We start from the raw sequence: 14,685 nt of genomic DNA on the forward strand, positions 1-14,685 counted from the left end.
ACTTAAATGCCACTGGGTGCCATTTCATTATGATCCAAAACAGGGCCCACGTGAACATACATGGCCACAAACTCTCATGTGTGCACGCACAGAAGGGAACTGTGGGGCACTCTGGGGATATCCTGGGAGACTGGTCAGGCAGGCAGCACTGAAAGCATTGATTTTCATCACCAAACACTGGCACAGCACTACAAACCGCTGACGGCTGGCATGGAATATTGATGGTTGGCATGTTTGCTGGAAGGAGGTCCCTTCAGATAATACTGAAAGAAAATATGGATCAAGAAAATTATTTACAGAATTAGGTTCTTCAGAAAAAAAGGGCTTTAAAAGTGGCTGGACATGTATAATTTGTGCAATACAAATATTTATTAAAGCCTCCGCCATTTTAAGTGGATTGTGCTGAGACTTAAAACGGTGCCATCACACATTTCATAATATTGCAATTCATAATACGTAAATCTCTTAAAGACCACATGATTTAAAAGCTTATTTTTCTGGGTGGATGTTGTCATTTTGAGCACAGTTTAAAAAGAGTAATTCATTTGTGTGACAGTAAAAGAAACAATGGGAGGGCTGAAGGACCCTAAAGTCTGTTAACAGGAGCTGTGTGGTTCTTTCTTGTGATATTTCTCTCTACTTGATGACAAACTCACGCTCTTGACTAACAGACACAAAGCAAATTAATTTTGTGATAAGGTGCAGAGAAGAAGTCTTTTGTGGAGAAAAATACATTTCAAATGAAGTTCCAATTCCATAACATGAAAAAGTGGAAAGTCTTGTTTCACCTCAATCTTGCAAAAAACTACTTGCCTTCAACAGATTCTGCTGTGGTGGATCATTAAGTCTAGGAGGATTGAATTTGGTTCGAAGTAGAACTACATTATGTATGATAACTGGACTTACAAGGTAAGGAGAGTGTGCATAACAACAGTGATGTATGTGAAGACAGTGTGCATTTTACTGATCCTTTTCTTCCACATTCCTCTATGGTGCAAAATACACAATGAATCCTCTTTGGATCAAGCTACTGGCACAGAAATTCCTTGTACTATTCGGCGCGACAATGACGTAAGAGTTGGGTATGCCCCAATTATTTCCAAGAAAATTTGTGCGTGAGTGACTTATGTCGGTTTTTTGCTGGAACCTTGCTATAAGTGAATTTCCTTGATCATTTGAGCCGCTCCCAAGAAACTCCATTTAGCTCATTAACATAGCTCTGCTCTCCATGTAAAAGACCTGACAACACAAGTTTCCTGCATTTACGCCGGTTCGGAACCGACTATGAATGCCATTAGCTCAGAATTTTTATGTAACATCTTAAAACGAATATGAAAAAAATAAAACTATTTTCCTTTTTGATTTTTTTCTCTGCCTCATGGTTGTCATTTGTAAAACTCCTACCTGGTTGTCACAGTACATTCTTGATTACATAGCAGTGATTCCATGGTCACAACCTCCCAATACTGGAGTTCTGAATCCCTGACCCGTACTCCCTGCTAGCATGTTCCCCACTGACTGTGCAGTATTTTGGAATCAACCTATACAGATCTACAGGAGCGGGTGTAAAGTAGAATCTCTCTCTCTCTCTCAGAATTTCTCCTTAGGATCTAGAACCCTCTGGTCCTTTTCTACCTGAATGCCACATAATGTAGGTTGTTATGGTCCCCTTTAGGTATTGTATTTCCACAGGTACATAGTGAAAACTGCTGTGTGTGTACCTTTAAGAGAGAACTGTTTTACAGCTCCTGTATACTGTAGTACCGGCAGTGACCACACCTATATATAAAGCCGGAGCAGGCTTCTGTGCTTCAGTCTGGAGACTACTCTACTCCAGTAAATACCTGTTGATTGTTAAGTTACAGCATCCGTGTAGTTCTTGGGGAAACATCCTATTTAAAGAATCACGGATCTAACAGTGGCGACGAGTGTCGATTCGAATCTACCTGCAACTCTGCATTTCCCTTCGAGGATTCGCTCCGGGAGGGCGGTGGAAGAAAGTCGAGGCCAGAAACACGGGCGCCGACCACGAGCAACCGCCAAGTCGTCCGGCAGAGAGTGAACATTGCAGGGGAGGCTGTGCAGAGCCGGGCTTGGTTCCCCAGCCACGACGATCAGCAACAGACTGACGACAGGTACAGCGCAGACCCTTCCTGGACAGCGGCGGCTGGAGCCGACCGACGGCAGAGAAAAAGCCGAGCACCGTCGACGGGGTAAGATAGAGGGTGAAGCGCACAGGCCACAGCCTGTGGTTGAAAACCGAGCGGCGTCGAGGAAAAACAAAACGGAGAGAGGGTAAAGCAGCAGCCGGGTTCAGGACCGAGCAGCGGAAACGGGAAAGGCGCACAGAAAAAAAAAAATGCGCAGAGCACAGCCAGGGCTCAAGGGCTGAACAGTGTCCGCGGGGAGAAGAAGGGAGAGCGCGGGAGACGCCATTGAGAAGAAGGAAGAGCACGGGAGACGCCATTTTTAGAAGCCGCAGCGGAGAAGGGCGAGCGTGGGAAGAAAGGAAAGCACGGGAGATGCCATTTTGTGCCAGCGGTGAAGAAGGGAAAGCACGGGAGATGCCATTTTTGACAGTTAAATCACACCCAGGGATGCCGAAGAGTGGCAGTATCTCTACGTTCGACAATGAAGTCGAAGATTGGGCGACATATGTGGAACGTATTGAGGTGTACTGCAGGGCGAATGAAGTGCCAGATGCTAGGAAAGCACTGGTTTTGTTAAATTCCATGGGTGCAAAAACTTATGGGTTACTGCAAAACCTAATAACCCCAGAGAAGCCTGTGAATAAGAATTTCGAAAGCATAGTAGAAATCCTACAGGACCACTTAAACCCCACACCGCTGCTGATAGCAGAACGATTTAAGTTCCATAAAAGGAACCAACACAAAGACGAAAGCAATGCTGAGTACTTAACGAAACTGCGCAAGCTATCGAAACACTGCCAGTTTGGAGTGGGACTAGCAGATACGTTAAGGGACAAGTTTGTGTGTGGGCTTCAAAGTGAAGGAACCCAGAAACGGCTTCTATCAGAAAAGGATCTTACGCTGGACAAGGCTTTCAGTATGGCAGTATCACACGAAGCAGCCGCAAGGGGCGCTGCAGAGATACAACGGAGACCGCAAGAATATGGCACCAATGAAATGTCCTATGGAACAGGGAAGTGTTATCGCTGCGGCAGAACAACACACGACCAGAAGGATTGCTGGTTCAAGGACCAAGTGTGCAGACAGTGTGGAAAAGCAGGACATATAGCAAGAGTCTGCAGGTCTGGGAAGAAAACCAACAGCAAGAAATCTCCACAGGAGAAGTACAAAAAGGTACACAAGGTGATGGACAGTAGTTCAGACGAACAGAAAAGTGACACAGACTCCGGAAGCAAGGAGCTGGGTTGTCTGAAACTACATAAGGTAACCAAAATGGAGGATCACCAGACTATCTGGGTTACACTCAAGATAGACGGAGTCCAAGTGAAAATGGAATTGGACACAGGATCAGCCCTAACAGTCATAAACCAAAGGGACTACAAGCGGCTATTTTCACATATACCCTTGAAAGCTACAGAGATTGTCTTGAAGACGTACACGGGGCAAAAAGTCTACCCCAAAGGAAAAATAAGGGTGAAAGTGATATACAAAGGCCAGGAAATACCTAAAATGGACCTATATGTATTGCCAGATGGAGGACCACCACTGCTACGACGTGAATGGATCCGGAAGATACAATTAGATTGGCATTCCATACAGGCACTGAAGGTTGAGGCCAAAAAGGATGACGATGTCACACCTGGACGACTGTCAAAAATGCTAACTGACGCAAAAGAAGTGTTCCAGGAGGGACTCGGAACACTAAAAGGCATAACAGCAACGATTAAAATAGAGGAAAATGCAAGCCCAAAGTTTCTTAAGGCCAGACCAGTGCCTTATGCGATCAGACCAGCTGTCGAAGCAGAGCTGGAAGGGTTGGAACGTTCAGGAGTACTGTCCAAAGTAGACTGGACCGAGTGGGCTACACCCATCGTTCCTGTAATGAAGAGGTCGTTGAGTAATACGCCTGGGGAACCAAAGAAGGTCCGCATCTGTGGGGATTTTAAGGTGACAGTGAACCCAGTCCTTCACACGGTACAATATCCGCTTCCACGAATTGAGGATATTTTCGCCTCGCTATCTGGAGGTAAACACTTCACCAAAATTGATCTAGCCCAGGCGTACTTGCAAATGGAGGTAGAAGAGGCCTCGAAACAATACCTCACGATCAACACTCATAAAGGTCTCTATCAATACAACCGGCTGGTGTTCGGGGTAGCATCGGCTCCGGCTATTTGGCAAAGGGCGATGGATCAAGCCCTGCAAGGGATTCCAGGGACCCAGTGTTATTTGGACGACATCCTGGTCACGGGCGAAAATGACAGTGATCACCTCGCCAACTTGGAGAAGGTGCTCACCAGATTAAAGGAATATGGGCTACGAGCTAATCGCCACAAGTGCGAGTTTTTCCAGAAGCAGATCTCGTATTGTGGCCACGTCATCGATGAAGAGGGGTTACATAAGTCCCCTGAAAAGATTGAGGCAGTAGTCAAGGCTCCAGCACCGGAAAATGTGTCACAACTGAGGTCGTTCCTCGGGCTGGTAAACTACTACCATAAGTTCTTACCAAATTCGTCCACGGTATTACACCCACTGAACACCCTACTGCAAACAGGGGTGCCATGGAAGTGGAATGACGAACGTAGACGAGCTTTCCAGAAGTGTAAAGAATTGATCACATCAAAAGAGGTGTTGGCCCATTTCAACCCAGCACTACCAATTCGTTTGGCATGTGATGCATCACCCTATGGTATTGGAGCGGTGCTGTCGCACAAATTCCCAGACGAATTGGAGAGGCCAGTAGCCTTTGCGTCTCGGTCACTAACCTCAGCCGAGCGCAACTACGCCCAGATTGACAGGGAGGCCCTCAGCCTAGTATGGGGAGTAAAAAAATTCAACCACTATCTGTATGGGCAGAAGTTCACCTTGCTCACTGACCACCAACCACTTGTCTCCATCTTTAATCCTAAGAAGGGCGTTCCAGTGATGACTGCACAACGGTTACAAAGATGGTCCCTGTTTCTAGGGGCGAATCAATATGAAATAGAATATAAAGGCACGAAACAGCATGGAAACGCTGATGGGCTATCATGCCTGCCACTGCCTACTGGGGAGGAAGCACTAGCAGTGGACCCTATCGAGATATTTTATTCGTCAATAATTGAACGATTGCCAGTAATGAACGCGGATATAGAGAAGGAGACCCGCAATGATCCGACACTGTCTCGGGTATATGATTTGACGGTGAGGGGATGGCCAACATATGGCGACTCACTGTTGCCAGCATTCTCATCCAGAAGAGAACAGCTGTCAGTATGCCAGGGGACAGTGATGTGTGGATCCCGAGTGGTGATTCCACCCAAGTTAAGGGAGAGAGTGCTAAATGAGCTTCATGAAGGTCATCTGGGAGGGGTGAAAATGAAAAGCCTTGCTAGGGCTTATGTGTGGTGGCCGGGGATCGATCAACAAATCGAGGACCTAACTAAGAGCTGCTCAGGATGCCAGATGGTCCAAAATGCACCACCACATGCCCCTCTACACCCATGGGAGTGGCCCTCCTCTCCATGGCAACGGGTGCATATTGATTTTGCTGGTCCATTCATGGACTCCATGTTTTTAATAGCAGTGGATGCTCACTCGAAATGGCCTGAGGTGATAAAAATGTCCTCAACCACTACAGAGAATACGATTGCAGTCCTACGGACCATATTTGCCAGGAACGGCTTGCCAGAGCAGATTTGCTTTGATAATGGACCACAGTTTGTGTCGGAAGAGTTTTGAAAATTTATGAGAAGGAATGGGGTAAGGCATTACACATCCGCCCCGTATCATCCAGCCACAAATGGATTGGCTGAAAGGTTCGTACAAACCTTTAAAAAGGCGATAAAGGCCATGTGCGACGATGAAATTCCACTACAGCAGAAGGTGGACAATTTCCTATTAGCCTACAGAAATGCGACACATGCAGTTACCAACCAGACCTCGGCCATGATGTTCTTTAACCAAAGGTTGAGATCTCGTCTGGATTTGCTCAGACCCAATGTGCGAAGAAATGTTGAGGATAAACAATTCCAACACATCAATGAGAAGCCGACAAGGAGCTTCAATGTAGGACAACCAGTCTTGGCCCGTGACTACCGAACAGAGAAATGGCAACCCGGAACGATATGCACAAGGCAGGGGCCATTAATGTACACAGTGGATGTCGGGGAGAACATTGTGAGACGCCACGTCGATCAGATCTCAGCGTCACAGGAACGAGTCAACCCCATGTCTCGAGTACCTGGGGATGAACCCGACATACCGGTAGCATCTACCTCCGAACCAGTAGCAGTGGAAACCGATGAACTAACCGACGAAAAGGGGCCAGAATCGCCTCTGCACCAAGAACAAGAACTTCAGGAAAGGCGCTATCCCGAAAGGATCAGGAAGCCGCCCCAAAGACTGAATCTATAAATGGGCTATTTTCAGTTAATGTTGCATGTTAAAAATGTTAATTGTTAAATGAATGTTATGGTACTGTTAATCTAAAAGGGGAAGAATTGTTGTGTATGTACCTTTAAGAGAGAACTGTTTTACAGCTCCTGTATACTGTAGTACCGGCAGTGACCACACCTGTATATAAAGCCAGAGCAGGCTTCTGTACTTCAGTCTTGAGACTACTCTACTCCAGTAAATACCTGTTGATTGTTAAGTTACAGCATCCGTGTAGTTCTTGGGGAAACATCCTATTTAAAGAATCACGGATCTAACAAAAACTATAAGTCCCATGAAGTCTCTCTCCCATACACATAATTTGTTCACAGCAGCTGGAAATAATCAGCACTTAGGCATTAACTGAACCTTCCACCTCAAGCCTTACCCTCCAGAGAAGAGGGTAAACTCTAAGGAAAAAGCATCTGGCAGCCATTTTGAATATTAAATAATAAATTTCATGGGTAACTTTAGTGATTTTCTTTTTCAAAATTCCGTAATTTTTATGCCTTTGTTAATTTATAGATGTTATTTTTACCTGTTTATACCGATCTGTGGAAAACGCTGGTTGAAAACAGTGTTAATAAATTATCTGAAGGACCTGATTGGTCGGTCTTGTGGTACTTGTCCCCTAAAGAGCAGTTTTGAAGAAAAAAATTGAGGGCTTTGGTTTTCTGCTGGTTGCTTGTCCCTAAATGATGCTGCTTTTTATTAATTCATACTTAGTTAACTGGATATTTAATTGGTAATTTAGAAGATTATTTGACCCATTGTGATTTTCTGTCCAGTTGTGACACTTTGAAAGTGCAGTTGTTTCTGAAAAGTATGATGTGACAGATGCAAAACTTTTCATTATAGAGATGGCAACCTTCAAACAGGTCATAAACTATTTCTCAATTTGGCACTAACTGGCAATAAGTTAGCAACCTCACTTAGAGAAGCCACAGGATAGTTTGTGTGGGAAATGGAAAAATGTTACACTAGTGCAGTAGAGAGTTTTGAGTTTAAGCTGAGGAAACATTGTTGGAGCATAGTTGAGGGAGCTTTACTGCATCTAACAATTTTATACCTGATTAAGGAGTGCTTAACGTTGGCATCAAGTGCCTGAAATGGGAAAATTAAAGAAGAAAAAGAAATAACGTGAATTTCATAAAAACAGATTTTTTTAAAAATCGAATTGAGACCTTCAGATAGGTTATAAACTGTGTGCCATATGATCATATTTTCTTTGTTTAAAGGTAACACATGCTCTTTTCAAAGGTATTTCTCGGACTCCCTTTTCTGGGGCCTTGCTGTACCTGGTTACCATAAACTATTTCTCAATTTGGCACTAACTGGAAGGTGGTCTGGAGCTCGACCGCCACCAGTGCAGCTCTGAAAGCAGATGTTAGAAGATCACTGAGTGCCCTGGGGTGAGGGTCACTCTGGACCCTACCAATAAAAAGGTTTTGTCTCTGTACGATCGCAATTAAACTTCCTTCTGGCTTTTAGTCCATGCTTAACATTGCCTGTTGTCCATCACATGCTTAACAGGGACCACTCAGATCCTGAAACTGTAAAAATAAACTCGTCATGACATTCTGACCCCAGATTTAGCTTGCCTGCCAGTTTTGGTTTGCAGCTGGTTGCTCTGCTGACTAACTCACCCTACCGCCCCTTATATTTAAACATTTTATTTAGTAGTTCTCGATGTAATGTGTGAAAATTGAAAGGAAAGTATATCTTTCCACTGTGAGAGCTGCGGCTACCCGGAAGCTCAACACTCACCACACCGTCCTGAAGCATAGAATACTATCAATAATATTACTATATCTTTCACCTACTCTCTTTCCTTCTGCAGTATTTTCTGTGACTCGTCCAGGCGAAACTGTAGGGCCATGGTTTTCATGGAGTCGTTCTCAAAGGGCTGCATGGTATCTTCCAGTAGGAGCTTGGATCTTTCAGAGCAGGCGGTAGAATTACATAAACTCAAGGTGGCAGAAGACTCCAGACTTTGTCCTCCTCCATTCTGCTTATCTCTCAGTATGTTTTCAATTATATCAAAACCCTGGGGATAGACCACATCAAATCTTTAAAATGTTAAAGATACATGCGACATGAGTAATACAAACATCTGCATTTTTTCAAAAAATATAGTTTTAATGGAAAATTTCCCAATTACAGGAAAGGGACTTTTCCAAGAACTGGTTAGGGTTGATTCTGTTTAGTCTCAGGAAATGACTTTATAAGGTGCACCATGTGTGAGTCATATCTTTGAGGGATCTTGTCTGTCATTCAGTCTCAGCCAAATTATGGCCCTCAAAATGCCCGTGACAGCCCCTTGCAATTACAGCGTCAATATGGGAAATGACTGCAAAGTATTTGGCTGTTATCTGATGTTCATTTTGAGGAGACTAATCTGAGCAGAACGAACAGCAATACCCACTACAAACAAGAGCTTCACATCGTGCAACTTAGAATGTCAGGTTTGGAGACTGCACAAATAATGTGGCACTGTTGAGAAGCTCTTTTTGCAGCCTGGCTGTTTCTTTAACACTGTTCCCAATATCAACCTTTGCTAGCTTAGTATTTGTATTGTAGTTCTTCCAAAATCCAATACAAGAACTAATAGGCTATGTATCCCCTTTCCTAACAGGAATTCCAGTGCTTTTGTAAAACCGGCCATGACTTTCTGTTCCACCCTGCCCACTGCTAGTCTGTTCCATAACTCAATTAGCTTCTTACTAAAGAAAATATTGCTTAAATTTCCTGGTTGCATTTGACACCCTTAACTTTAAACTGGTCCTCAAATCCTGTGCCGAAAAGAAGAATTTTTCTGAATCTAAGTTCTCCATTCCTATGAAAATCTTAGAACTCTCGATATTATAGAGTTCTGATGAAAGGTCATCGACCTGAACCATTGGGGGTAATTTTAACCTAACCGGCCCCTCACAAAACCAGTGGGGTCGGGTGGAATGCAGGTTTTATACTCCACCCAATATTACTTCAATGGAGAATAGAATCAGGTGGGGTGTAAAAACCAGCACATGCACCCGATCCAGTCAGCTTCTCGATGGGTTAGGTTAAAATTGCCCCCAATATGCTGTCTGACCTGCTCAGTGTTTCCAGCATTTTCTGTTTTTATTTCAGATTTCCAGCATCCGCAATACTTTGATTTTGTCTCTTTATAATATCATGTCATCCTCCTTCACTGTAGAGAGTTAAGTCCCATGGTAGTCAATCTTGCCTCATAGCTCAACTCTCTAAATTCAGGAATCAACCTCACTGTCCTCCTCTGGACTTCCTTTAATAATTCTACATCTTTCCTGTAATACAGTGACCAAAACTGAACATGACAATAATATTTAATTATGATATTTATTTGATCATATCTATATATATTTGTATATATCATTATATGTTTACTAATCTATAATTATCTGAAAGAATATTCACATCCACAATTCAACTAATAACCACTTTTCATGAATTGAGTTGCTATAATCATAATGGCAGGGAATATTAGGCAAAGATTTTTACATTGTTTGTATGATCACTTTGTTTGTATGGCCATCCAGCACTGAAGATATTGGAAAGTCCTGAAGTGAAATTAATAAGTTACCACTAAAGAAAAGACTATTGGGTGCACTCTGGAATAATTCACGCACCAGTTAGACATTGTAATGAGAGACCTTAGCTTTCTGTGGAAGGCTGTGTTAGAAGGGGTGGAAGGCCTCCCTCATCTGTACTTATCTTTGTAAACTCTTTGTGAAGAGTTGATCCACTACTATGGGAATACTGTTGACAGAAAACTGGCCATTTCCTGCGCAAGTGTTTCCACTAAACTCTCTCAAGTATTTATTTAACTGCTGCAATGGCACCTCCTCAAATTTGCTAGGATAATTTAAAGTCTCCATGCAACAATGTTTGGTGAACTTTTCTTATTTGTTTCAAGCGGCATGATGTGAATCACAATAAAACAAACATCTTCATGTCACTTACATGGAATGTCGTGACAAAAATGGCTCATTGCTCTTCAGGCTCTTTTCTTTCCCAAACAAAAATGTGTGCCAAAACTTCTATGTGAAGACAGTAAGGGCCTAAAATTCTGGTTGGGCCAAGGTTAGAGAGCCAGCGGACTGCTTGCAAGTGGCTGGAATTTGGGGTGCAACTTGGTTCCAGCTAAATTCTCACCCATTCTTCTTGTTCTCCGTTTTACAGTGACGGAAGGAGAAGGCGAGTCCTCTGTCCTCCCTCCCTCCTCTATCAAGGGGATGCGTCTGCGACAGGAATTCGCCCATTCCACCATTATAAGGCCTCAACATAATTCTCACCAGCTGACAGGTGGCGTGAGTTCTGCTGAAGCCTTTTAAAAGGCCCAAACCTTTACCAGACAAAGGTAATTTATCCAAGATGGTATTGATTACCTTATTTTACAAGACTCCTGGCACCCATTGGAGCTGAAAACCTTTATCCAGAATGTTTTTCTTCAGACCTGCAAGAGCCAAGGGAGCTACCTTTCAAGGGTATATCAGGATAGGTGCCAGCAGCCCATCCCAACCATGTAAATGGCCCTGTCCCCACAATTTGAGGCATGATCTACGTCCGTGAACATTGGCTCTGCTGCACTGGTGTAGTTGAATTTCAGGCCCTAACTCTTTATTGATGTTCTGGCACACAAAGATAATGCAGTAAGCTGCCTCATTGGCCTAAACTATTGGGAGAAATTGCAGGTGCATGGTGCAGCAAAGCCAGCAAGATTTTTGTAAATGAAGATGAGGATTTTGTCCATAAAAACTGTCTAAATATAGCATCTTTTTTTCAATTCTATGCAAACATAGAAACATAGAAGATAGGAGCGGGAGTAGGCCATTCGGCTCCTCGAGCCTGCTCCGCCATTCAATGAGATCATGGCTGATCATCCAAATTCAGTACCCTGTCCCTGCTTTCTCCCCATATCCCTTGATCCATTTAGCCTTAAGAAATATATCCAACTCCTTCTTGAATATAATTAATGAATTGGCCTCTACTGCCTTCTGTGGTAGAGAATTCCACAGGTTCACTACTCTCTGGGTGAAGAAATTCCTCCTCATCTCTGTCCTAAAAGGCTTACCCCTTATCCTTAGACTGTGCCCCCTGGTTCTGGACTCCCCGACCATCGGGAACATCCTTCCTGCATCTAGTCTGTCCAGTCCTGTTAGAATTTTATAAGTTTTAATGAGATCCCCTCTCATTGGGAAGAGTGACCACATGCCATTTGCAATTTAATGTTAATGAATTTGCTGTTACAAAGTTCTACCACGTATACAATTACAGAAGTGTGCACAACAACATAACATTGCTTGCCTTGTACTTTTTAAACTAAAAGTCTGTTATTTGCTCTTTTATTACATAATAGAAATGCTGATCCAGTTCTAGGATAATTGTTTTGGATATTAAGGGAATCAAGGGATATGGGGATAGTGCAGGAAAGTGGAGATGAGGTCAAAGATCAGCCATGATTTTATTGAATGGCGGAGCAGGCTGGAAGGGCCAAATGGTCTACTCCTGCTCCTATTTCTTATGTTCATAATATATTAAAGTGACATAACTATTGGATACATCTGACATTTTAGAAAGACAAACTAATGGGACAGCAGTGCCATAGCATGTTAGAGCTCAACACTCTGTGCCGTTAGCGTCCTACTGACTGAATGGGCTCGCCCAGCATTAGAACATTTAGCCTTCAGAGGTTTCCAGGTTGGTTTTCTGGTCTGTGTGAAATGAGCTGATCTCAACAAAGCAACAGCCGAAAAACGACATTTTGTTTCAGCTGCGGATAATGCAAAGAAATTGCAACAGGAGGAGAGAGAGAAGAAAATAAAGAAATCAGCAGATCAGGAAAGAATCTAAATCAATTTAACTCTTGAGATTATTCCCAAAGTTACAAAGTAAGCAGGCATATTTTATTTACATGTGCATGTGTTTCATCCACTGAACTCTGCATATGGTTAAAGAAACAGCGTTCAACTGATGAAAGAATATTATTGGTCCAGGTTACACAGACTAATGAGTTGATCCAGTAATTATTTGCCTCTTGTCCTTCAATGGCATTCTACTGATGGACTATTGTAGTTTGTATTTTTAATGTGTCTGTCCCTAACCAACAACTTGGAAGCAACTGTTTTATTAAAACAAGGGTCAATCACTGCCTGGGGCAAGTTCACCTCCCAAGGAATCATTATGTAAAATAAGAAATAGGAAGCTGGTGCGAGAGGTGACTTTTAATGAAGAAAGAAAAATACAGAACTAAGGAAGAATAATTACTCATTTTAGTTAAAGAAAATATTTTGATAGATTTTGCTCTTTAAGAAAAAGCACAACCCCATTTGCAATCTGTGTCAACTCTTGTTGGCCATAAATGTCACTCCTAACATTTTCCTGATGTTGACAGCTCTGAATGTAGAGATAAAAATAGAGCAAGAGAGAGAGAACATTTTGCACTCCTGATGTCAACAGGAGCCATCAACATTTTGAATTTGACTGTATAGAAAACCTGCTTCAATCTATTTCTATCACATTAACGTTGGTCTTTGTCTCTCATACAGACACTATTATCTATCTACCTTAATGGTTCAGTGTGGTTACACAGTGGGTATTTGAGCCAGTCAAACCAATGAGATCCCAGGTTTGATTACCAGGCTAGGTTGAGCTTTGATTTCAGCTGGGAATGTATTGGAGGCACTACAGTAGGTATTCATTCCCCCTTGGTTAAGCAGGGGAAGATGAGCCATAGTTAGTGCTGCTGATGTCTATCCAATGATTCCTCTTGAAAGTCACACTTGGGGATGTCAGATGAGGACAGGACTCTGCTGTAATGCCCCCTGTGCTTGAATAGCTCACTGATACTTATTGTCAAGGCTCAGGCACAAATAATAGCCATGTGGAAGATGGGCGAGTACCTGTTAAACCATCGCTCAGTATGGACTCAACAGCTTGAGGAGTGGGAAGAAAATTAGTGGATAAAGGAAATTGTAAATTATGTTTGCAGTCACAGTTTGTCAAGTCCTCTCATTTGTTATCATCAGCAAAATTAAATAAAATTCTTCAGGACAAATGTCAAAATCATTTATGTAAATGGAAAAGAAAAGAGGTCTTGCACAGACTTTCTCCATTTAAAAAGAAAGACTTGTATTTATATATCGCCTTTCACAACTTCAGGACATCCCACCATGGACCTTTCTAAGTGCTCATTAATTTCATCCAATATTATGGACACATGGGGGCTGAAGTCTTATGGGGGTTTCACCGGCCTCCTGCCGTAATTCCAGTGGGAGACTGGTGGATCTCCTATGGAATTTCTCCTAGTTTACCCACAACTGAGTTAATATTGCATAGAAATATATAGGCCTGGAATTTGCAGTCAGCGGCAAAATAAAGGCACTCGCCGCTGGACCCGAAGTAAACTTCGCACAAAGATCTTACGATCTCTGTAGCGAGATGTTTGGGTATTTCGACGCATAATTCAAATTAACAGAGCTGTTGTGACGTCAACAAGCTGTCTAATCAGCCAATCAAAACACAAAATTCTCACAGGCAGCAAACAAGGCATTCTAACTTTTTAAAAATGTTAGAGAGAGCAAAACAAAGATTGGGGCTCTCACATGGGGAAAAGGCAAACCTGAAATAAAGATGAACAAACTTTTTTTTTACATTACATTTTTTTTAAAGTTTCTTAAAATTAATTTTTATGAAAATGGATAAATTTGACACTGTACAAAATTAAAATTAGTTTTTCAGGTCTATAACATTTGCTTAGCAGTCAATATGCTGTTAAAACCCCAGTTACATTAAATCCCTTTGGGTCTAACTTTTAGTGGGGAATTTAGCATTGTTTTCATCAGTTTCCCTGATTTGAGAGATTTCACTGATTGCCGGCTCTGTGGCCGGGGGGGTGGGCGGTCCACAGCGCAGCCAGTCTCGGAGCAGTGAACGATAGACCGCAACTTTAGGATTTCAATGTTAGGCTGTGCATGCACTAAATCCTGAAGTTGCGTCAGATTCAAAGGTGTAATGATGGCGAACGCTACCAGTTTGCCATCATCAGGACCGCAAATTCCGGGCCATAGAATCTACACCAGAGAAACAGGCTATTTGGGCCAAC

At 42.8% G+C, this 14,685-nt stretch overlaps 1 protein-coding gene across 1 annotated transcript in view; it reads right to left on the reverse strand.

Annotated features, from left to right (window-relative positions):
* The window catches only part of LOC147115148 (coiled-coil domain-containing protein 102A-like), an 830,702-nt gene that overhangs the window by 697,285 nt on the left and 118,732 nt on the right, over positions 1-14,685 (reverse strand). The window contains exon 3 of the mRNA XM_085993441.1: positions 8,387-8,610. Within this exon, the coding sequence (XP_085849567.1) occupies positions 8,387-8,610 (224 nt within the window). The remainder of the gene's footprint in view (positions 1-8,386; positions 8,611-14,685) is intronic.

The sequence above is a fragment of the Somniosus microcephalus genome, chromosome 7, assembly GCF_052327205.1.
Source record: "Somniosus microcephalus isolate GS21.2 chromosome 7, FLI_Smic_1.0, whole genome shotgun sequence".
Lineage (NCBI taxonomy): Eukaryota > Metazoa > Chordata > Chondrichthyes > Squaliformes > Somniosidae > Somniosus > Somniosus microcephalus.